This window comes from Melanotaenia boesemani, chromosome 22, assembly GCF_017639745.1.
Source record: "Melanotaenia boesemani isolate fMelBoe1 chromosome 22, fMelBoe1.pri, whole genome shotgun sequence".
NCBI classification, from domain to species: Eukaryota; Metazoa; Chordata; class Actinopteri; order Atheriniformes; family Melanotaeniidae; genus Melanotaenia; species Melanotaenia boesemani.
Window position 1 is genome coordinate 10,114,477 of NC_055703.1, and position 25,662 is coordinate 10,140,138.

General features: G+C 39.9%; 2 protein-coding genes across 2 annotated transcripts in view; one reads left to right on the forward strand and one right to left on the reverse strand.

Annotated features, from left to right (window-relative positions):
- Window positions 1–2,698: 2,698 nt before the first annotated feature.
- Window positions 2,699–8,143, forward strand: lamp5 (lysosomal associated membrane protein family member 5). The gene is made up of 6 exons (XM_041975042.1): window positions 2,699–3,311; window positions 3,822–4,000; window positions 4,435–4,566; window positions 4,832–4,928; window positions 5,436–5,624; window positions 6,783–8,143. Exons 1-6 carry the CDS (start codon window positions 3,251–3,253, stop codon window positions 6,956–6,958), a joined length of 834 nt encoding a protein of 277 aa, XP_041830976.1. The 5' UTR covers window positions 2,699–3,250; the 3' UTR covers window positions 6,959–8,143.
- A 3,404-nt stretch (window positions 8,144–11,547) lies between these two features.
- pak5 (p21 protein (Cdc42/Rac)-activated kinase 5) overlaps window positions 11,548–25,662 on the reverse strand; it is a 55,427-nt gene continuing 41,312 nt past the window's right edge. The window contains exons 5-12 of the mRNA XM_041976488.1: window positions 21,490–21,699; window positions 21,066–21,207; window positions 20,826–20,980; window positions 18,144–18,277; window positions 14,361–14,487; window positions 13,849–13,974; window positions 13,632–13,766; window positions 11,548–13,372 (exon numbers count right to left, since the gene is read on the reverse strand). Of these exons, the coding sequence (XP_041832422.1) occupies window positions 13,217–13,372; window positions 13,632–13,766; window positions 13,849–13,974; window positions 14,361–14,487; window positions 18,144–18,277; window positions 20,826–20,980; window positions 21,066–21,207; window positions 21,490–21,699 (1,185 nt within the window). The 3' untranslated portion in view covers window positions 11,548–13,216. The remainder of the gene's footprint in view (window positions 13,373–13,631; window positions 13,767–13,848; window positions 13,975–14,360; window positions 14,488–18,143; window positions 18,278–20,825; window positions 20,981–21,065; window positions 21,208–21,489; window positions 21,700–25,662) is intronic.

Below are 25,662 nucleotides of genomic sequence, written 5' to 3' on the forward strand. Positions count from 1 at the left end.
AACACCAGCCAGGCCATAAATGATATCTACAGTCCTCATATAATGTCTCTAGTGGGGTCAAAATATAAAGTAGAATTATTGTGGTCGGCAAGGGCTAGGTCCCAGGGCGCACGCACACACTCACCATGCACGCATTTATTTTACTCCAACAATGACCCTGCTGCCCCATAATATTCTACAAGTGAAGGCTGAATTTATATGCCAGATCCCCTCTTGAACACCGTCGGCTCCGACGCTGAAGCACTTTATTGTTATTATAAACAAAGTATTTCCATAAGAAAGAAGAACAAAGCGTTATAATTATGTTTGCGTTGCTTGGCAACCTCGTGGCGCCCCTTTTACTAGCCTACCTATATTAAGGGGGGTGGGTTTGTTTGCCAGCACTCGTTTTCAGACCCAAAAGATTAGTTTTCTAGGAGAAATCCTTCGTGTCGGAATCATGTCAAAAACTAAAGAGAGTGGACAAACAGGCACCAAAATCCTCCTGGACGCGATGTCCAAGGATAAAGTCCACCTGGCCAAGTTTGTCTTGGACGCGCTGGATGGAGAAATCGTGGACTCCAAAACGGATGGCGCAAAGACTCCCCTCATTTCCTCTGTTCTGCTCCCAGATGGCCGGACTCGATGCAAGTTTATGGAGCTCCTTCTGCAGAAAGGAGCGAGTGTGAACCGTCAGGACGGGGACGGGCGCACCGCGCTCAGTTACGCCAGTGAGAAGGGTCACCTGGATGCTGTCAAGACCCTGGTCCGAAACAACGCAGATCCCGAGATCGTAGACTCCTGGGGGAACACGGCCCTGATGTACGCCGCAGTAGCGGGTCACTCTCAAGTTGTCGAGTTTTTGGTGAGAGCTTTCAAGAGGCTGGGTCTACAGATAGATAAGCAAAACAAAGCTGGCAACTCTGCGATTGAGGTGGCGAAGTTCCTCGGTCACACCGAGTGTATTTTTGCGCTCACCAACTTCTCCAAGAGGAGTCGTGAGACGGATAGGGGCGCTCAGGGAAACGTGGAACCGCGACCTCGTATAGGAAATGAGTTTGAAAGGAAAGTTGGGAATTTAACGGACAAACTTGAAGTCCTCCAAACGTGTGATCGTGCACAGGTGGCTCAAAATCCAACCAAGCAACAGAGGCACTGGATGAAACAGAATCGGTTGCAATCGATGGACTTCATTGAAGAGTTTGATAGAGAGAATGAGGTTTCCTACTCGCGTCTACAGGACCTGGGCTTAACCGGAGTACGAACCCCTGTGCCCCCTCCAAGGACTCACAATCAGTCTCTCCACGCCAAGCAACCAAAAACTGGCGAAAGGCTGTCCGTATCTGATCACTACCTTCCTCCTCTTAAACATAGCTGTGAGATTCAAAACTCATTTTTTTCCCCACGACCTTACAGAAACACCCCCCATCCCATCGCGCCCTCTGCCCTGGGCATCTTACTGACTCCATTTGGCCACAAAAAATGTGAAACTGAGATGGGAACAGACAAACGTAAATTTAACGATAGCTATTATAGGAAAAGATGCAGTTTGCCAACCACGATGCTCAGCCCCACACCTCCGGAGCGCACCCTGGTTCCTGTGCGTAAATCCAAAACTGTGAGTAGGCACGAAGGATCGCTCAGCATCGCTGAACCTCTGGATTTCATCTCACCAGATGCTGCCTCGACAGCAACGACTTTCTCGGTGCTGAGTAATAAACTTTTTCGCAGATTTACCTCTCCGGAGTTTAAAAACGACGCTAAAGTTCTGGAGCTGGAGCCGACGTTGATTTCAGGTCGGATTCCTCGATCAGAAACATTCCCTCAGGCCACGAGACATCCGCAGGTAGACAGCAAACCCAGCATTGACAGTATCAGCTCCGTAAAGTGCGAGTTTGACTTTCAATACAGAAAACCAAACTCTTAAAAGTTACGCGTTATGGACACTCACACAACAGGACAGCGCTAATTTTACGTCGGCTTCCAACAAAGAGACCAACACAATTCACCACCTAGGAGCGTCTTGTGATTCTTGCTGACTTTAAACTTAAATCCTACATCAGTGTTGCGAAATCATCCAGATTGGGTCCATTTTATTCTTCTCTCTCTCTGTAACTCACCGTGACAACTACAGTATATCCACATCATAATGAAAGAAGAAGACTTAAGTGAACCTATGAAGAGTCACCTGTAATTGCTAGAAAATGACTTTGATCAAAGTGTGAGAGGATGCAACACCTGCCGGTTGGATGCTGCAGCTACAAGATCAGACGCATTGTGCAACTTCTAGTTTCATGGGTTAGCACATTTGCTCAGGGACATTTGCCACTCCTTTTTGAGTGGGAGGGGTGTTCATCGAGGATGTGATTTTCAATTCAAGAAGTCATATAACATTTATGGCATGTTTTAATTGTGTATGTCTTGGATTTGTATGCTTCTGTAAGGTGGCTTCCTTATTATTCCCATCAGTGAATAATATCTGAAATAAGATAATAAAGAGTGTAAAATATCCAAGAAAATACCAATATTGTACAGTAACTGCAATAAAGTTTATGGATGTTATTTTGATATTGTGTTAGTTCGTTTCTGATGTTTGAGTTTAAACGTTTCGTGTCAGTTCTCACTCGTACACACACTCCGCTGCAACCTTGCAGGAGTTTGTGAGGAGGAGAGGGAGGAGGAGTTGTTGGCGTTTCCCTCCAGACATACATCATTTCAGTTCAACCTGCAGCTGCAACCACAGAGATGGAGACTACAGCATTGCGGGAATAACCGGGACTGCGTGCCGACTGCTCCATTACAGGATATAAAATTCAGTTTGCTGACTTTTTCTTTTAAGTAGGGACATTGTTGGTGACTGAAATGATGTGCAGAAGGGCCGCAGACTTGCAGCTGTCACTGGGTTAAAAGCTGTCAACCTTGAAGGAGGAAGGTGAGGAGGGTATTGGGAGATTGGGAGAAGTCTGTTTGGACTGCTCGGAGCTCATTCGTGACGCCTGGCATCTGCAGCGCGGACCCGGATCTCACTTCCGACCAGGAGACTTTTTTTTTTTTTTTTTTTTTTTGCTGCATTCACGATGATCTGAGTGTGACTTCTTGGCGCTAAGTAGAGGCAATCCTCTTCCTCCTCACTCTCTCCCTCCTTCCTCTTTCTTTCTCACCGCCTCCCCTCCGTGCTTGTCTTTCATTTCTTTTCGCGGGCTCAGCACAGGCTGCCCAGTCAGTCAGTCAGCCCCCCTTTTTTGTGCCAGCGTCGGGGAAGCTGGTAGCGATGGGACGACTCGGTTTCAGCACCACGGAGAGCGCCAAATTCCTGCTGCTCGGTGCTTTTGGTAAGAAAGTATGTTTGAGAGTCCGTGTGTGCGCTCGCGGGCATGTAGCTGTCGTGACTTGTCACTGCAGTGTCTATACGTGCACGCGCGCACTTACTGCGTGCATTCAAGCATTATTAAAAAGATAGGCTATGTGTGTGCGTATTGAATTCCAGCAGTCAGTGAAAGTCTTTCTAAAATGATCAGCGCTGTTTGTTACTTTCTGACATTGTTTGCACAACAATACTTGCGGTGATGTATTGTTGCTCCCCTGATACCGCAGAATTCACTCCTTAGTGCTTTAAACTGATTTTGACTTTGTCATTCGGAATAAAGGGGCAAAGTGCCAGTGATTTGAAGTCGAAAGAGGACCTCAGCTAAACTCTGATCATGCTGATTCTGCATGTTGGTGATGGTGATGTGTGCGAGTAATTTATCACCCAGCTGACATCAAGTGCCTCACCCTTGGACTTTCTCCCTCTCTCTCTTTCTTTTGTGGGGTGGCGTGTTTTTGTCCCGCTCTGTTGACAGGTGCACTGGCACTGTCCGTGGTGCTGGCAGGGCAGGAGGGGGAGAACCTGTCCGGACTCTCCGACAACCCAGACAAAGCCATCTTCGCTGTCCGGGAGAACAGCACGACATGTCTGATGGTGGAGTTCGCAGTAAAATTCCTTGTGCCATATGACGTGCTCGCGCTCAACGGAATAGACGTAAGGAATCCCCCGTGAATTATAATGCTTATGGAAATAAGAAAAGATGCGCAAAACCTGTCATTGGATCAAACCGCGCGTAAAACGGACCAAGACTCTTGAAACTAACCGACTATTTAACATGTATAATATCAAAATTTTCCCTCTTAAGAGCAGCCACTTACTTGAAATATTTTACACCGCATCTAAATGTAATAAACAATTCATAAATGGCAGACTTTCGAGAAAACCAGCTCCTTATCAAACTTCTACCAATTACAATGTGACTTTGTTGGAGCATTTGAACAATTTAATAATCTTACATGCACAATGAATGTTATAAGATGTAAGATATGCAAGATAAAAGTTATAATCTTTTACTAAAAACTCCCTTTCACAAACCAATGCGTAATCTGTCACCTTTCCGATTCCCTCGTTGGTTCTTTGTTTTGCAGCTAATCACAGAGCAGGCGTCTTTCACTTTGCCCCGTGGAGCCGAAATCGAGGGTAAATGTGGAAGCACGGAGTCAGAGATCAACATCTCCTGGAAGAATAACGCCTACACCCTCCGCATTTATTTCTCTAAGGTGGGCGAGACGGTTGTTAAACTTCAGTAATCACAAAATGTTAGTCCACAAAGTGGTTGTCAGAATTATTATTATTATTTGTTATAAGGACGTTATTTGAAATTCAAATACTTTAGTCAGATGTCCAAACTAAAGTAAATTATTTTACATTAATTGACTAAATGTATGAATTATTAGCGTCTGACTTGCCAGCATGGGCGTTTTTCAGTGCACAGACCTATCTTTAACGCATATGTGTGTGTGTGTGTGTGTGTGTGTGTTGCAGGAGTTCCGTGACAAAGGCATTGAGGTATGGAAGATTAGCAAAGTCCAGTTCGTGTATGACACCTCGGAGACGTCCCATTTTATCAACGCATACAACCGTGAGTCTCCCTCCGCCCGGGTTTAGGAGCCACTCAGCACATTTCCATTCCTTCTGCTCCCTCAACATCAACATCATTCAGCGCAGCATTCACCCAAGATTTTATTTATTTATTTATTTATTATGTTTGGTCATTTTTTAGTTTTAAGCAATTTTTGTAATTTTATTCAGACTTTTTTTCCTTTGGATTTTAAGCTGGTTATTATTTTAATAATAATCCAGAATTAATAACTTAATTTAAACACTTACTGTCCTTTGATTAAAAATCATAAATTTAATTTAGTTCCAACTTGCAAGATTTAAATTCGTTTTATGTTTTTGTTTTTGATTATTTGATTTTGTCTTCTTTTGTCATTTTGTTTCATCTTACACTTAATCCGCCCAAATTTTATACACATACACAAACACAAAAAAAGAAGAAAAAAAAAATCAATACATTAAATTTTTGTTTCTAGATAATAATGACTTCCTTTGCCCTAAACTCCCAAATCTTCCTCATTCTCTCCAGCTGGGAAGCACACAGCCAGCACACACCGGCTGTCAGCCCTGGTGACCCCTGCGGGGCGCTCTTTTGTGTGCACGGCTCAGCAGACCCTCACCCTCATCTCAAGCGACCACCAGAAGGGCGTCACAGTTTCCATGTATGATATCCAGATCCAGCCATTCGACATCGCCTCTGACTTCATGTTCAGTGAACGTAAGCAGAACTAACACAGAAGAAGTTCTAACACAGAAGAACTACCCCAACCTTTACCACACACCGCCTCATGTTATAGAAAACAACAGATAATGATGGTAATGAACAATGAAAAATCCTGGGGGTGAGCTGTAGGTCTCTTTTTGTCTAACACATACAGCTCCTAGAAGGTGTGTGTGTCAGGGGAGTTGCTGCAGTATGAGGAGCATGCAGGGCCGCAGAGGGTGAAATGAGAAAAAGAAGATGTGGGAATGCATAAGAGACGCAAAGGGAGGGAGACAGCAAGAGAAGAGGTTGGGGGTCATTAGGACTTTATGAGTGTAGTCATTTCCTGCCCTCAATGCAGCTTTCACAGAGACTCTGTATACCTAGCCTCCCAATCACCTTGGAAGAATCGTGTGCCGTGAGCTGCTGTAAACTAGGCTGTGCTTCACTTCCTTCCTCCTTGTGTGTCTTACTGCTGTCCGCAGGGAGAAACTTCAACTTTAAACCACACACTGTACTATAGTACAGACGACTGGGATGTCGGTGTCCTCCTTCCCCATAACCTCACAGTAGTGTATAAAAATACATAAATGCAATAATTGCATAAGACAGAGATGAAATGTCTGTGTAAAATTAACATAATTATTAAATGTGTAAACAATCCTGAGTTCTTCAAATTTTCCAGCAAACATAGTGCAACTTGCCCATGACACACTAAATGACCTGTTCAGTGTGGATCAATGTGTTTCACTCAAAAATACAAGATTTAAAACTCTTTTAGAAAATGGAATAAATTTTGTTACCTAAAAATAGAAACTGTTAGACAGTTACAGCAACATTTTACAAGCAAAAATTAGCTTATTTAGCTTTTTAAACACAGTCATCTGATTCCTGTATACTTTCACTGCAGATAATTTGGACTATTTGACTTTTAAAGCCCTTATTCAGCAAAATTAGACTAATTGTTGCATTTTTACTGTTATTTAAACATTCTCTAATAATTGCCTTCTTGCATTCCTGATTTAGAATAAACAGCTAATCACATTACAGCTCAATTTAAAAGGTATTAGAAATGAATGCTATATTCTGAGCACATAAATTCTGAATGAATCAACAGCGTGTCACGCTCAGTCACCTTTGCATGCTGACTGTTTGTAATTCCCCTCATTACAGCCTATAAGTGCATCACCGACCAGCGGGAGCGCCTGGAGGAAACCCTCCCCATCATCCTGGGTGTCATTTTGGGCCTGATAATCGTCATCACGCTCACCATCTACCACTTCCACCTCAAGCTAACAGCAAATCAGCCGCAGCTCCCCAGAGACCGCTCCATGTACAAGAACATGTAGGTAGCGGCGTCTCCCTCGGCTCTCTCCAAAGCTTTCCTTAAAACAGACTCGTCTCCTCTTTGTCCCAGGCCTCCAACGCCACAAAAGGGTCAAGTCCTCACGCTGGACTGAATCCTGATTGACAAATGTGAGTGGCCTTCAATCCACTGCCCACTGGAGCTTTTGAACAGCTAAAAGACAAGTTAAAGGGACAACATGGGGACCAGCATGGGTAGAGTTGGAGGGGAAACCCACCCAAAAAAACAATAACATGATGGCTGATATGAATCTTGATTCAGTAGTTTGCATTAACGTCCTTAAAATGTTCATGAAAACAAGCTCCAGGTGACTAGATTTTTCTCTTTCATCACTCAAAATTAGTGTATCACTTCAGCTACATTTGATCCAAATTCCTGAACTTCTGCTGTCATGTCCTCTCTTTCTCTCCTCTCTGAAACTGCTGCTAAATGACTTTATGGCCGTTTGTTGGATCTGTATTTGCTCACTTTAATTTTATTTATTTATTTATTTATTTATTAACTTACTTTATTTATTTATTTATTTATTTATTAACTTACTTTATTTATTTATTTATTTGTTTATTTTTCAGCCCCTTTCCTGTTACATTTTGAATGCAGCCATAGTGTTGACAGTGGTCAGTCTTGTAATGTACAGTGCAATTTTTGCTTTGACTTCAGACCTTTTCTCCACAACAATGTATAAAACATTTAAAAAAATGAAAGAAAATATATAACATTGGTCACAAATACCATACTTCATAGTGAAGATTTTATCTGAATAAAAAGAGTGTTTATCAAAGTGCAGAGAGGTTATTAAACAACACGTGTGTGTAAAATATTTTCTGAGTGAAAGTCTATGCATAAGCCTCTCCTGATGCAATCGTGTGCAGTAATCTGTTTGAAATAAATTGCTGAGTACCCTATATTATTTCCATTATTACAGTTTTGACTTCTTACACTACACTTCTTCTACCAACCATAATGAACAGCAAAGAAAACTAATTCTATGTCCTTTGTGTTAGTGAAAAATGTTGGCGATCACAAAAGGTAAAAATTTCTTATAAATGCATTGATGAATGACAGAGTGAAGTGAGTGAGTGATATACCCATCAGTAGAGACGCTCCCAGGATGAAGTATTGATTTAGTTCTTTGGCTCTGAGCCTTCAAAAGGAAACGCAATGTAAACAAATATAATTGAAAATAAATAGAAGATTTTTGTCTGCTACACCTGTTTGTTTCTTTAGCATGAACACCATGCGTTATCCTCCATCCTAAGTCCCACAATCCAGTTATTTACTCAGAATTGCCACTTCATTGTTGGAAATGAATATTTTTTTTTCTTAAAACAAATGGTTGTGCTTAAAATTAAATCAACCACTGAAGACTATAAACTGTATCATGTACACTCACCAGCCATGTCATTAGGTAGAACTGTTTAATCGCTTGTTATCACAAAAAGCTAATCAGCCAATCACATGGCAGCAACTCAATGCGTTTACTCATGCAGACATGGTCAAGGTGACTCGCTGAAGTTCAAACTGAGCATCAGAACGAGGAAGAATTTATGTGGCTTTGAACGTGCCATGTCTGTTGGTGCCAGATGGGCTGGTCTGAGTATTTCAGAAAATGCTCATTTACTGGGATTTTCACACTCAACCATTTCTAGGGTTTACAGAGAATGGTCTGAAAAAGAGAAAATATCCAGTGAGCAGCAGTTGTCTAGACCAAAAGGCCTTGTTGATGTCAGAGAATGGACAGACTGCCTGGAGGTTATAGAAAGGCAACAGTAGGCTAACTGTTAGCCGAAGTTAGAACAATAATAATAATAATAATAAAATTTAATAATAATAATCATCATCATCATCATAATAATAATAAAAAAGAAGAAGATGATGATGTAGTGTTTGTCAAGGCACCCAAAAGGATTAAAAATGAATCCATTAGTCATTCACACCACATTCATACCTGGTGATGGAAAGCTACATGTGTGGACACAGCTGTTCTGGAGCAGACTGACAGAAACGAGGCAGCTAAGTGCCAACGGCCTTTCCTACCACCACCAAACATTCACACATATTCACCAGCGATACCGACACTGAATGCAAGGGGCCCATGGACACAACGACAGATTGACTGTGGAAGCAGGATTTGAACCACCAATTTTCCAATTATTGGTCAATCTGCTCTAGAAAAGAGTGTTATAAGACTGAAGCAGACGGGCTAAGCAGCAAAAGACCACACAGTTAGCCACTCCTGTCTGCTAAAAACAAGAAACCGAGGCTACAATTTACAGACGTGCCAAAAATACAAGTCATATACTCTAATGTGTCACACTGTAAAGTCTAGGCTATAGAATATAACAGAGGTGTCTTAAAGCAGACAGTTTATGCTAATTTTTAAACTACCACAACCTACAATACAAACCAGATTATTTCTGTGTGTGCTTGGCTGGCAGTGAGGAAGACCTGTGGCAAAGACCTTTTAAATTTAGCTTGTTTATAGGCTGCTAACAATCGTGCACACAACACAAACCAAAGTCTTAAAAAGTTTGGGGAGTATTGAAAATCTTACATTTAAATTGACTTTTACTTCATTGCAGAGAGTATGGATAAAAACATTTAATGTTTTGTCATCAACTTAATTTAAATTGTTACTAAACATCCATTTTGGGATTTCAAGCCTGCTATGCATTACAAAACAGTTTGGAGCTAGTTATGTTAAAAGATGTTAAAAGAACCAATGCTAATAGTATTTAAGAAGTAAAGGAGATTCAGGGCATAAAGAGTTCAGTCCTAAGCCAAGCATCTTGTTAAGTATGATCTCTCAAACTGCACTGGATCTTTGAACCGCTTTGCATCACTAGCTGATATATTTGCCAGTCACAATAATAAGTCGTTACATTCACAGAAATTCCTTCAAAGTTTGGTGTGCAAGGAAGCCTCATTTTACCTTTCATAGACTTGGCATTGATTTTTCAGGGCTCAGAGAATTTTGTGTATTTCCACAATATCTGTATGTGAATTACTTGTTCTCAGACGAATTAGTACATTTTTTTAATGGATAGCTTGTACACCAAACCAAAGGCTCAGATTAGTCCCACCTGGTGAGAAGGCAGCACCAATGCAGTGGATTGAGTGATGTGCTTCCTTTTACTTGACGCCTGCTCCAGGGTTATCCATGATTTTTCAACAAGACAGTGCAAAACCACATTGTAAGAGAGTAATGATATTTACTGGACTTGGTTTGGACCCATTTCAAATAGAGCAGGTGTGGAGAAATCTTAACCTTCACAGAGAGAATTGGAGAAAATTACACTCCATACTTGGTACCTTAATGCCAGAACGAGTTATGAGAAGGAATGGCATCATTACAGATCATCCTGTTTTCCTTGTAGGGTAGAAAGCGGGTGATTTTTATTTTATTGGGAGATTTCAGCCACTGTAAACACGATGGGTTGCCAGTTACTGACCAAATAAATACTGCTTAAGTTCTCTTAGCTTTAGCAGAATCTGTAATTTGATTTTTTACAAAATGATCCTGTTTTGTGTGTGTGTGTGTGTGTGTGTGTTTGTGTTTATAAATTCCCCTTCAGACAAACAGCAAGTAAAACACCCGTGTAGCAAATCCTATTATTGAGGGCACTGTTCCATTTCTGTCCCAGAGCCATGTACAGAAAAACTGAATGCATGTACTTATAAACCATGATCCACACAAAGAAACTCTTCAAACCCATCCTAAAACACTTAGTTATAACTTGCCCTGGCTCTTGCTGATCTGAAGACAAATAAATAAATAAATTAATTAAATACAAACTGCATTCCTGACTCCTACAGAAAACAAACTTTTATAAGTGATTATTTCATCCTCGAAACTTGGAAGGGTTCAGCCATGATGACTTTAACCCCAGCGCACCAAGAGATTGTGAAAATGATTTAAAGCTTATGGTAGGGCCATCATAGTCACCGGATCTCAACTTAATAAGCACTTAAAATAAATTTAGAATCGATATTTTAGACACTGCCACCATTAAAGCAACATATTTAGGAAAAGTGGCATCTCATATTTGCAGTAAATTTCACATTTGTTTGTCTCTGACCTTATAAACTTTTTGAATTTTTGAATAATCGTTAAAAACAAGGCCTTGCTCATCCCAGTAAAGAACTTGAGTTTTTATTTACTTGGCTCAGGCATCTTTCTTCAAGAAAGAAGCATCATTCTCTGGCTGAACTAAATCAATATCCCATTATAGTTTCAGAGGGAATTGGCCTAGAGGAAAAGAAAGAGCAATAACATATTATGGTAACACCGATCCATTGATGTGTCTTTTTGCCTCTGTACTCGGAGGTGAAGTTGGGGGTGAAATTGTTGGAAATGAGAACTGCTGGATTTCGAGAATATGGAAGACCCAAAAACACAAAGAGAAAATAAACGCACAATGATTAAAACAAAGCTCCCTGGAGTAATCGGACAGTGTGCTGTTGAAAAAAGAAAAGGTAAAAATAAAAAATCTCTGCTTGATATGAGACACTGAGAGAAGAAAAGGAGACTGCAGAGGGTGATAAAGGAAAAATCCATGCAACACATCTCAATGTTTTTATGTGCGTTTTTTTAATTGAAACCAGCTTCACTGATAACAAACATGCAATATCACTGTACAAGCCAAAACCACAGATAAGTGTAACTCATTCAAATCTTGACACATTGTCAAGGATTAGCTGGCGGTACACGCACACAAACACACGCAAATGCACGTTCAGATGCTGTACAGGGATAAACACGCTCCGCCTCTTTTACTCCTCGACAAACACAGGCTCACACGCTCGCACACTCATGGTCATATTTACATATCACAGTGACTGATGGGTAAAAACGATGCGGGGAGGAAGGTTACACTGTTCTCCTGGTCCAATTGGAGATGAAGATGGCGGCACAGTTCTAGTCATAGCGCTGTGTGTCTGACTGAGGTGGGATAAGGAGTGAGATGATGACAGTGAAGATGTGAGTGGAAAATGAGACCTTTTTATAGGCATTTTGAACTCTGCTTGGAAGGAAGGCGCCTATTAGCATTTAAAGAAACACAGCGAGAATGCTAATACAAAAGAAAATATGCCCATGAGGATTTTTTTTTCTTTTTTTTTGTATTTTTGGTCAAAGCCATTCAATCTGTGCTACATTTAAATGCAAAGTGTATTACAATGTAAGAAAAGCAGGGCGTTGTGGTTTTATAAATAGGTTTGGGATATTGCTTGGATGATATAACAACTGATAGCACTGTTTGCCAATGTGCCTTTTAGAAATGTGAATCAAAACCCAACAAAAACAAAAAGAGAAACAAACAAAAAGGCCACACTACAAATAAAAGTATACCTTCAGTTTCAATAAATAAATAAATATTCTTAAATGTCATACAAAATTCTGACATTACCCTTTTTTCCAACATTTAATGGAAGTTCCGTCTACAAATGTGAGATAATAAATATATTAAGTATTTTTTGTAACAGTTAAGTTTAGATGGATTTATTTGGGATTTCTCTTATCTTTAAGCAAAAACTGGATTATAAACAGTAGGAAAAATCTCTGCAGAAACTATTTAATACTGCTCATATCACAATGGTTACGACACAATAAAATACTGCAAATTATCAAAACTGTACAGAAAATCTTACAAGTTTTTCTAAAATACATTTTCACTTTTAGTGTGTGAGAAGAGAGAGAAAGAGAGATGCATGAGAGCTCGTTCCTGTCCGAGCAGCTGAGCAGCAAAGTATCCGAAGCCTCTCTCCGCGGAGCTGATTGTTGGCTGGGGCAGTGCCTGAGTTCCTCCGCCTCGTCAGCCACTCGGGCACACCCTTCTGAAGCTCTGGAAGGCTGATGGCTACTGAGAGTCTATGTGGAGCTGAAGACTCAAAGTCTGGGAAGAAAGAAGACTGCTGCAGGGCGAGTTAGCCCACGCATTTCTACAGGATGACTAGTGAGTTTCTCTGGCACTGTATGCTCTTCTACAGCTCTACAGTTCAAAGGTTACTGTTTTTTTGTTTTTTTTGTTCTGTTTTGTTTTTTGTCTCTGATGTGTGTGTTTTAAATGTGTTTCTTATATATTCTTCTATTTAATCTACTTCATTGTTACAGGTGTGACTATTAAGTGGCACGCCACCGAACGGTGTGTGTTTTGGCTGGGTGAGGGCAGTGTCACCCTAGAGGGGTAGGTGTATGTATGTGTAGTTTTTGTGTAGAAAAGGGCAGGTTTGGGCTGGTGGGTCAGCGATGGCGGTAGTGTCTCATGAGGGGGACAATGCAAGAAGGTGGTCCAGACAATTTGAGGAAGGGGTGCTGGAGGAGTTCCTGGGCAGTGGCTCTCTGTGACGGCTCCCTGACCAGCATCAGGTCCAGGAAGGACCGCAGCACAGACGACACCTGGGAAAAGTGCAGAAATTGGTTGATTGGTTGGAGCAATTTTATTCAATTCATCAATGTTATAGAAATCATACAATTGTGGCACGTAATATTCTTTGAGAAGGAATGCAGTTATGTAATGTAAAAACAGGCAATGGTGGCCTGAGTTGCTAATTTTTTTCTTGACTCATAATTTAGCCAAAATATATAGATTCAGTTTGTTTCCAGATAACAGGTGGATGACGTCTGAGATGGTTGCTGTCAGAAAATTATCTCTAACCTTGTGTGATTCTTTTAACCGTGGTGGCAGGTTGTCTCGTATCCTCCTCATGGCCTGCAGAGGGGGCTCATTGAAGTACGGGGGCTCTCCATCCACCATCTCGATCACCATGATACCTAAAGACCAAATATCCACCTGGACACACAAAGACCCATTGAAGTTAGCATGGAATATATCTACACTTTTAATCTCAGCTTTGAGAATTGTGTGTTCTCACCTCTGTCCCATAAGGCAGTCTTGAGATGACCTCTGGTGCCATCCAGTAAGGTGTGCCCACCAGTGACTTCCTCTTGGGCACTTCTTTGGAAACTTGGGCACAAAAGCCGAAGTCTGAAAGCTTAATCTGGAAACACACATACACAACATTGCCTTCAGGTGTGTTGACATACACTGAGAAAAATATGGGGTCAGAAGTACACTGACCCAATGTAATAAAGAATGTCATGGAGGACAGTAACATCCCTTATTAGGAGTTCATTAAGCTTTAATTAATTGTGTCTTATTAACTAATTTCGAGGCATTACACAGGATTTAATTAAAGGGGCATGAGTGGTAATTGATGATGATGATGAGCTTCTTTTGTTGACAAGTGACAAGAAAGATGCCCAATGCAGAGGGCTAGAGTGAGTGAGAGTGAGTGGATAGGTGATAAATACTTAAAGGTATAAATAAGACCAGTGTCTAATGGTGAATGGTGTCAGTATATGTACATTCATCACGTGCACCTACCCTTCCATCGCTGGTCAAGAGAATAGAGTCACTCTTGATATCACGGTGGATGACGCCCTGTGTGTGCAGATAGGACAGGGCCCTAAGCACTGACAGACACACAGTGGCAATCTGCTCCTCATTCATCCTGGAAGGACACACACACACACACACACGAAAAGTGTGTCAGCTATAACAGTAAATTCACAATTACAGTACAAATAGCACGAACCACTCTCATTTACTGTTGTTTCATCATTTTTTTGTATGTATGATGTGCATTTAAGAAAGTAAAAAGGTAAAAGGGATTATCCTTTAAGTATCACACACATTTCTAAAGAACCTACCAACATACCAGCTGTTTACTAAAAAGACAGATTATACTTTTAGATTTCATATTATTTTTGTGGCTGAAATGATTATTCTTAAAGCAACAGTAAGTACTAGAAGCTGATTTTGGATTTATCCTGAAAAAAATGTCTCCCACACAAAAGAGATTTGATGTTAGCCATATGCAGTGGAAAATATCCCCCTGTAGCCTGAAGCAGCTGCAGCCGTGATGTGCAGAGCAGAAAAGAGGGTCCCATATGGAGAGACGAGGCGATGTAGTGCGTCTGACTGAGCTCACACAGGAACTCCCAGCTCCACTGAACATTAACATCCAGACCCAGCTGGTCTGGCCATACTGTGTGTTTATAAGAGTGTGTGTGCTGATCTCCCCTCATGTACAGTACATGTGCAGAATTAAAGACAGGCTCTTTTTAAGGGAACATACATATTTGTTTTACTTGTATGTTTCAATAAATGACGACAGATATACTGACACACCTTCCATTGTAGGAATTACTTTTAAACTTGCATTATGAGGAACAACCCCCAGGCTACACACATGCACATATATTTATCAGATACACACCCTTCAGACTGCAGATTGCAGCAGATTTTATTGTCACACATGTATGCTTTCACAAGAGCTAAATGAGCTTTATGCTAATTGAAATTACAACTGGCTAACTCAAAGTGAACCACAAAGACATTTCCTGTCTTACTGTCTTCTCATATACACACATAAATACACACATACGCAAAAAAGAAAACAGGATTACTGAAATAGAAAATTGTTTTACAATGTGAATAATTACTCTAATAGGCCATAGAGGTTGTTAAGGGGAGAATTACACAGGCACTTGTGCACACATACAAATGCAGTCATATATGCACAAGAAAACACACACACACACATCTATATGAATATGCTCCTGCGGGCATATGAGATTGGAACAAATCCCTGTGAATTCCAGCTCATTAACCAACTTTTAAAGAATAATTGAAATCTGAACGTGACTGTAACAGTTCTGGAGATGCTCATTCTGCCTCTGCTGACTCACCTGTGTGTGCTTGACTTGAGTGTGTGTGCTGGCTGCAAACAGTCCAGCAAGCTGATGAGGGTTGCACAATGTGCTGCAGTTATTTCCACAACAATAGGCTCGATAGAAACAGCACACAGATTTCACCTGGACAAATGTGGCTGAAAAAGCCAAAAAGGGAAACTGCTGCTTCACCTATATTTCAATACTTTATCTCTCATTTTCTTAAAATTTGTTTTTCTCCACTTGGTGATATTTGTAAAAACATCCAAATTCACCTCTGCTAAATAATATAACAAACTTGTGTGAGAGAGATAATGTGTGCCCAATTATACATCCCGTTCTAGTGAGATTTCCATTAGTACTTCTAAAAGCATTCGTGTGTGCTGAAACTTCCTCTCACACACACATTAAACACACAAACAGGCAAACATCTGCGTGGGAGACCGTTCAAAGTCCTTCATGGCAGCAGCAACGCTCAGCCTCACCAAAGCGTGTTATTAGCAGCCGACACCGCGCAGCGCTAATGCTGACACTCAACGCAAATGACTGTAATTATACACCAAGCACAAACTAAGCTTATAACAATGAGGCGGCAGCTCAGAAACACGACTCAACAACATGGAGACAATTTAGAGAAGTTGGAAACCAAAAAAAAAAAAAAAAAAAAGAAAAAAAAAATCTTGAAACTGTTAAGCTGACGCTGGATTAAAGCCACCCATCTTGAGATATTTTTATGTGAGCAGGAAAAAAAGTGACCACACAAATGTTATGGAAGACAATAATTTTTTCCAAGTTGGTGAGATTTCAAGATTTGTGTGGGTTGGCATAGTCTGTCCAGTTCAGTATTTTAGTCTTCATGGCTACTATTAAGGTACACAAGAGTGACAACGTTGCCCAAGAGAGAGATACAGGGGAAGAGCAGCATGCTCTGCCATGACCCACATCCAAAAATGTCCAAAAGGAGCCTGTGTTACAATGAAATAACCATTAATATTAAAACACATTAATAAAACACAGCTGAACAAACATCTGAGTAGGAGTCCCGCAAGGTTCCATACTTGGATCCATTTAATTTTCCACATATATCAACGCATGCAGTTACGTTCATCTCCAGATGTACACTAATTAAACTGTAAGCTTAAAAAAAAAAAAGAAAATACTCTGAAGCTCGCTAAAATTTTCATGTCACTGGTATCTATAATTCACGACTTGCTCAGAAAACTTTATCTAATATTATTCATTAAAAAACTGTATACACAATGTTCAGCACACAGATGGGAATAACTGCACTCAAACCTGCAGAATGACTGTACACTTCATACAATATCTGCTAATGGTTTATACTTTACTTTTAATCACTGCACATTGTATTGCTCAACGTTTGCCATTGACCTGCCACAACTCTAAGCACATTTACATTTTTTATTTTTTACTTATATTTATAAATATGCAATGTCTCCCTTTTTAAATAAATCAGAAAACAAATTAAAAGAAAAAATACGTTAAAGCAACAAAAACTTTATATAAAATCAGAGTTAAGAATGTGATATTTATAAAATGTCTGATATAAAAAAAATAGTTGAATAAAAAAACACTTACAGTAATATAAATCAACAATTCTGATAATATATGTGGGTGTGATTTCATAGTAAGCCTTGAATGGAAGTAATAAAATTCAAACCAATTTTTAATTTTTATGGTAGAGTAAGGCAGCAAGGATTGGGGTGATGTAGGACCGTCGATTACTCTTTGCTAGCAGCCTGGCTGCTGCACTCAGGACACAGAGACACACATAAAGGAGAAGTTGCAGTTGTTTAAAAGAGAAAAAACAAGGTGTGTACCAGTTTCCACATGGCTGGCTGAAGGAAAAGATCTCACCCTTGCAATATTTTTTAGATGAATGAAAAAGAACTGTATGACCTTCATAATGTCCCATCTGATTGACCTAAAACATTCAAGGCTGATCACAATGACCTCACTTTACAGGAAATTCTGAGATATCCAATTTGTAATAAAACAATACAGCATCATGAAATAAAGAGTTGTGAATGAAGGTGAGGTTAGTGAGAAAGCAGGACTTCAGCTCCAGCTCAGGTTTTTTGTATCATGAATCAGGTTCATCTCATGGTGGGCTGTATCACCACAGCATCTTATGCTGGAACCATAACCTGTGGAGGAACCTGGCTCCAGTAAACCAATCAAATCTCTTAGAAAATTAAAACATGAAAAAGTAATTGATGTATGGAGAATGAGAAGGCTTCTTCTGTATCTTGACCCCTTCACTAAGAAGCATCTTTATGATAGAAATCTCAGTGGTAGGGAACAGACTGATTATGGAACAAAGATTTAGAAACACTCCAGACATTTTCACACTTTTGGTGTAACTTAGCTGACTTAGATTGTCAGACTGTATTCAAGAAAGGTGACTGGTTACCTGGTGTGAGTCACAATGTCGGTAAGTGCCCCTCCCTCAAGAAACTCCATGACAACCCAAAGCTCGTCTCCCACCAGGTAACTGTTGTACATGTCCACCACATTTTCATGATGGTAGTCCCTCATTATCACCACCTAAAACAGAGAGAAATAGATGACGATAGCATTTTTTTTCTATTAAATTAAATAATGTAAGAGTTAAAACTCTTATTATTATTATGAAGGAAATGTACAGCCATGCAAAAAAGTGCTTTTAAAATGAGGTAAATACAGCCTGAAATGAATAACAAAACCTATCACAAGGTGTTCGTATTTATTTATGAAAAACAAACAAATGCAGAAGCAGGATGTCCACAGCTAAGTACGACTTTACTGTGTCCATAGGAATTAAGAGACATCCAGGTGATTTACATCAAATGACCTTAAACACATGATCTACAGTAATGGTGGAACTCTAGTCCCCGGGGCTGCAGTCCTGCAAGTTAACCCTGATCCAGCATAACAAACTGAAATTAATGAGCCAATGTGTAGAACTTGATAATCTGTTGGATCCATCTGATTTGAATCAGGTGTGTTGGAGCAGGGACACATCTGAAACCTTAACAACTGCTGCCCTCGAGGATCAGGGCTTCTCATCCCTGATCTACAGCAAGTGTTAGCACCAATAAGGAAGGAGAAGGTTCGGCAGTTTGCTGCTCTGGAGAAGGGTTAAATGACCATTTCCAAAAACTTTAGAGTTTAACATGCTACAGTGAGAACAATTATTCATAGGTGAAAAGCATTCAGACAGTTGCTAATCTTTCCAGAAGTGGACATCCCAGCAAATTCACTTCACAGTCAAACAATTCAATTCTCAGAAAATGTGTTTTAAAAAAAAAAAAAAAATTCAAGAGCTACATCTAAGACTCTACTGGCCTCAGTTGGCATGTTAAATATTTAAGTTCATTAGAAATGCAAATTTGTACAATTAGGACTAATAGGTATGGGTTGCTAGGACAGTCTTGTCTGTCAAAAAAGATCTTGTAAGCACAGCTTAGGTCTGAACAAACAACACAAAACATCTGGAACAATGTCTTTTGGACAGACAGATGTTTGATCAACATGCAAAGCAGCACATTTAGAGAAAACCACAAATAGCACATGTGCACACACACTGAATACCAACAGTCAAGCTCAGAGATGGATAGCTGATGTTTTGGGTTTATTTTGCAGCTACAGAACCCAGACACATGCAGTCACTGAGTCGACTATGAAATCCTCATATTCTAGTATCAAATGTGAAGCCATCTGCCTGATAGCTAAGGCTTGGCTGGAGCTACAATAATCCCAAACACAACAGCAAATCTACAAAATGACTAAAAAAGAAAAGAGTCAAAGAAAAAAAAGTCTTGTACTGATACAGTCAAAGTCTTGACCTCAACCTGAAATACTGAGCATAAATGAATATTTGCAACAATTAGCAAAGACAAAGAACTGACCAAGTACCTTCATAATAGAGAGACTGATAAAATCATAAAGAAACAATTACTTCAATGATTCTGCAATTTGACTTTGCTGATTGAATGAATGAATTTATCAGATGTTGCACTTAAATTTTATCACCCAACATGGACCAGATGATTTACTACTATATGTCCTAATAAACAAACCTCAAAACTAAAAAAGGATGGCCTTTCTTTTTTGATGCGACTGTTTACCAACCTGCATTTTTAAAGGGGTTTTTCTGGAGAAAATACTAAAATATATAGAGACTAAACAGACTCATTTACTGCCGGTTTGCACTCAAAAAGGGTTAAGAACAATCATTTAAAAACAACAAATATCCTCATAACCGATATAAAATTAACTAAGGCATTTCAAATATATCATCTACTAGTTCAGTAATTTCTTAAATTTATTTGTGTAATTCAATTTATTTTTTAATAATTTCAAATTCCTTTGTCTTAGGTGAACATGTTCTGGGGGCTTAAATATAAAAGGATTACATTCAGGAATTAATAGGATTACATGAAGCAAATTAGCTCCCTACTGATCACCCACTGCTTCACATCTGTGCTCACTGCACACATGTGCAGACATTAAAGCATGCACCTTCTGCTTGTCTCTCCTAAACACACAAAATAATGAATGTACAAGTACACCTCAAGAACTACCTTTTACCCAATTTACAATTTTGTGCTTAACAAGCACTTGGTCTGCAAATATGGTATTTTCAGTAACATGCAGCTCATTTTTCCATAGCTTGCGCACTGCGTGCATACACAGAAATAAATAAATTTCCCGCCTTCAGGCTTTGGAGTGAACACTTGTTAAATTTAGTAAATAAATGCAATTACAGATGCAGAAATGTGTTAGTGGTTTATTTGCCATGGATATATGTCAGGCAAACTGAACTCGTGCTTTTTTTCATTAATTGGCAGGCAAGTATAATTTATTTTGCATAAAGTGGCATTTTAATGATGCTATTTAAACCAAACCAACTTTGCTGCTGCTTGTTTAAGCTGTCAACAATCTGTGAAAAATGTTAGCTACTAATTTACATCTGCCAAATGAATCTACTGAATCTCACATGATAAACACAAAAGGACAAAACAGCTTGTTTTATCTGGTAAGAACTCCAGATGTAATATAGTGATTGAAGTGAGATGATACTTGAGATAACTGTACTGCAGTTCCTTCTCACCTCATTGAAAAGCAGCTCTCTCCTCTGCTGCTTCCTCAGGTCCATCTTCTTCACTGCCACCTGCTTGCCGCTGTGCTTCTCGCTGGCAATGCACACGATGCCTGTGGAACCCTCGCCAATTTTAATGAAGTTGTCCAGGTATTCCCGAGGGTCGCCTGAGGGGAAACAGACGTTTCTTCATTTTGATGCAATGCAAGAGCATCACCGTGTTTGCTTATATTGTTGCCCAACGGTTCTCACCTGGGTTGACCACTAGCTGAAGTGCAGCTCTGAACTGCTCATGGGAAACTCTGGAGGGTTGAGTGTCAGAGCTCGACCCCCATGAAGGAGGCGGATAAGCCCCCGGGGGGATGTAGGGTGATGAAGGCTGTGAGTAAGCCCCCTAAATAAAATGCAGTCACATAGGGATAAAAACTGAAGTGAAAAGAAGAAAAAAACTTTCCCACAATTCATACATTTTTTTGAATTTACTCTGCTTTTAGGGTAAGGGTGGTTGAGCTCTCTGTAGACCAAATTCTGGAATTAGTCTTAACTGATCTTACATAATTTTTTAGGCACATATGATAAAGTGACTGAACATAAAGAAAAACATTTCCCCATTTTAAATTGTAGCATAATATCAGTTCTAGACAATTTTCTGCCCCGGATAGCGGATATACTGTACCTGAGGGGTGTATGGTGGACTGGGTTGAGACGGAGGATGATGGTAAGGTGAGGGTTTGTAATGGTGAAAGATGGGAGGGTATGGTAGGTGCACTGGGGGGTAGCCAGGTGGTTTGGCATGGCTCTGAGGTAGCTTGAGAGGCCCTCTGGGGCAGGTGCCACCACCTGCAACCTGGGGACTTTCATCACGAGATGGACGATCATAGTCACCCTGGAGGAGAGAGAAAAAAGACAATTTTTTAAAAGGTCCTAAAACCTCGTAATATTACACATCACATACAAGACATGCTGATCCATATATCTATGGATCAAGCCACTAATCAACCAACTTAGCTGAAAAAGGACTACAATTGCTTTTAGGTATATTAGGAGTCAACTAACAAGCAGAGTCCAGAGATGCTTTTCATTATACTTATATTTCCAAATCTTGTATCCCATCGCCTGAGACCTGGAAAATCCTCTTCCTTTGTCATCAGTGAAGGGTTTTCCAGGAAGGAAACTTTACATAATGCTTAATCAACACAGCTGTAATAGAGGTATCATATAAATGCTGTCTTTCCACATTTACCAGTCATTTTAATTTCCTTTAAACCCATTACTAGGGTTGGGAATTGATAAGATGTTTTTGATCAATGTATTTATCAATTTTGCCTATCAGTCCCATTCTTTATTGATTCCTTTATCTATGTCTGACCCAATTTTCAATAAGGAAACAAGTATAAACATGTATTTCTGGTGTAAAAAAAAACAAAAACTGTCTGATTGGATAATATCTGGCCTGCGATGGACTGGTGATCTGTCCAGGGTGTAACCTGCCTCTCACCTGCTAAATGCTGGGTTAGGCTCCAGCTTCCCCGTGACCCTTAATGAACAAAGCGGTATAGATATTGGATAGATGGATGATTAACATCTATAAAAGTGTGAACTTTGAGTTAAGAATCTTTGTCAAAGCACATTGCAAAATACGCCCCCTATAACTGTTTCAACACTTTACTCTCAGAATGAATTTTATTGTCTCCATGAAGCACATATACACCTGTGGCTACAGGTGAACTCAATGTAAAATTAACCTATAGCCACCAGATAGAGATATAACAGGAATATTTCAGCAGTAGAAGGAAAACTCGCAGTTCATCAGTGATTAACACTCCAGCATTCAATGAAAGCAGGAAGTTTTTTGACTACTGGATTGAATTTAAAGAAAAAATATATTGTATATTATTTGTTATGTTGAGCCGAAATGGACTGAGATTTTATGTATGAAGTTTGAGGTTATGTTGGGAAACCTGCATAATAAAAACAGCCTTGCTAGGATTCTTCAATATGTGCATAAACAAACCCAACTTTACACCCTCTACACGAAGACTGGTGAAGGATGTTATTGTGTTGAATGTAGGAAGCAACATGGATGGCCTTACACTATTCCTCCCAGTACATTAGCCTTGGACAGACCTAACAGAGGACATTTAGCCCACAGGACAGGAACTATATTTTATCCTTCCCCCTACGAGGCTCCTCACAGCTCCATTCATCAACCAAGAGCCCAGCGAGCATTCAGATCTAGGACACAACTCCTCCTTAAGAAACATGTGATTCCTCTTTAAATTTTGCCAAACAAAAAGGACTGAAAATTAAAAAGAGCTTGCATCAGAGAAACCAAATGAAATCTCAGGTGTATGAGGACTCATCTTCAATATCATGACTCAGGATGGTCCCACACACAGAAAGCACAAATTATGACAGCTGTAGTGACTTTTTAAATCACTAACTTTACAATCAGCATCATTGTGTGTCTTATTGTAAAGTGGAAACTAGACTGCTGTGTAAAATGACCATTAAATGCAGTCTAGAGAACTATGGAAGATAAAGCTTCGATCACCCTGCTGAGACTAAATTACCTTCGCCCCACCTCCCAAAAATGATCACAAACCAGCATGATTTTCTTTCCCCATAAACTCTCAATCTCAGTATAGTAAAAAGACTTTCTCCTCCCCTTTTCCTTTTTCTTTATGGAGCACCTATGGCTATTCGTCTTCACAATGACACACATATACACTCACAAATGTGTACAGACAGGGTAGGAGGAGGAGTTCTGATGTGTTGGGATGCTGTATAATTACATGGTGTGGACTCTTTTAATCAATCACTGAGAGGCAGGTGTGTGTAGGAGGGGGTTTGCAGGAAGCCCCGGTCCCATACCCCCACACTCGCTGCTGGCCGGCACTGCTGGCTGTCAGCCAAGGGTCTCCTGATCTATGTTGGTTAAACGCACATTAATCTGAGTTTGGCAGGGTAATCAACAACCTAACTCAACTGTGAAATTGAATTCCGTGGTGGAACATCGTTCGGCCAGTTTTATGCTAAGGCTGCAGAAAGGGAAAGTGCCGCAACATCAATTTGTCACCGAGAGCTGCGGCACTGATCTTGCGTTGGCCACAAAACACAAGGGGAGAGAAAGTGAGAAGAAAGCAGAGAGAAAGAGAGGAAGTGTGTGTGTCTTTATGTGTGGCCAAGACTCCATGCTGTCTACGTTTACATCCCCGGCAGCTCCCGACAACAGCAGGGGGAAGAGATGGATTTACTTCAGTGGTGTGAGTGGGCTGAACAGGGGAAGGAGAAGAAAAGGCAAGGGATGAGAGGGGAGGGTTTGTTACAAGGTTCATGAGTCAAATATGGAATAGTGATTTTTAAGGTCCCCCCCCCCTTTTCATTTAACCACTGCTGCAAAATCTAGGATGTTAGTGATGCACCAATTATTAATAGGCAAAGGTAATAGTAGAAGTTATCATTTTTTGTAATGTGGCACCAATCTCAACCTGTTTAAGAGAACTCATCCTTGTTGCTCTTGACTCTTTGCATTACCAACATGCACAGCATGGAGGAAGAAAAAAAACAACAACAAAAAAAAAAAAAACAAACAAAAAAAAACACCAAAAAAAACCTAATGTGCCTTTTCAAGCTCAATAACTCACAAAGCAATACAGTAATAAACAATATGAATGAAAAATGACCTTCTCCAGCATCACTTTCTTGCTACTCTTGCATTCTCTGTGGCTGTTTGTCTCTGAGTGGCTATTTACTGAGGCACGTAGGTTAAATGGTTTTTCACTGAGGCACCCTGGGATCTACATCAGCAAACCCAGTTTTCCTCCCAGCTGGTGGACTTAAGGGATGGTGGAGAGCTGTGATAAAAGTACTTGCTGTATAATGGTCTTAATGAGCCTGTGATAGCTTTGCAGAGCGATGTCAAGACAATACAGATGGTTTGATGTAAACTTACAGAATGACCACTCTTGTTCTTGCAGCTGCATTGGCTAAAATCATTTCGCCCCTCAATGCAGCCTGCTGTCTTTTATTTGACAAAATTTTCCTATTAATAATAATAATAGTAACAATAAGGATGGTACAGAAAACAAAACAAAGAAAAAAACTCATACTGAGAACACGTAGCACCAATCTGTGGAAGTTTTGTTTGTAGTTGTCAGTGGATGTATGGAAGAGGAATCTGTGGAGCTATCTCATAAATAAAGGGAAGCTTAAAGATATGAAACATAAAATTTGACAATAATAAGTCATGTTGCTGGAAAATTTGACAGATATTATTGTATTTCTTTTTACTCTCCTCAACCAAAAAGGGAGAATTAAATGATCAAACACAAATTCCCTTACTTTTTTTGCTAACTTTACTAAAATAACTGGAGATTAATTTGATTTCACCAAATATTTAAATAAAGACTAGAAGCAGTCAGATAGCGCAGACCTCTTGCAAAGTCATTGTAATACTTTTTTGCCAATAAATGTGGGTATTATCTTTTTAGTTAGAAGCTGTATTGGCAAAATTATTCCTATCTCCCCATTGTGAACAATCCTTTAAAAAGTTCCTGGATCCAGGCGGTGATCCTGGATAACTCCCAAAACCTAACCACTTGTTCCTTATTCCATTTCTGGGATTTCCTGAAAATTTTCACACATAGACTGTCCAGAGCAGAGTCCAGACCCCATTAAAAATCTTTAGGTGTTGCTGGAGAAGGGCTACACTGCCTTCATCTTGGTGAGTAGTTAAGGCAACTCTAGAAGGAAATTCGATGATCTGCCTCAAAAGTGGCTGTATTTCTTTCCAATAACTTACCAATATTATACTGAATAATTAGAGAACACGTTTCTCAACAGATAA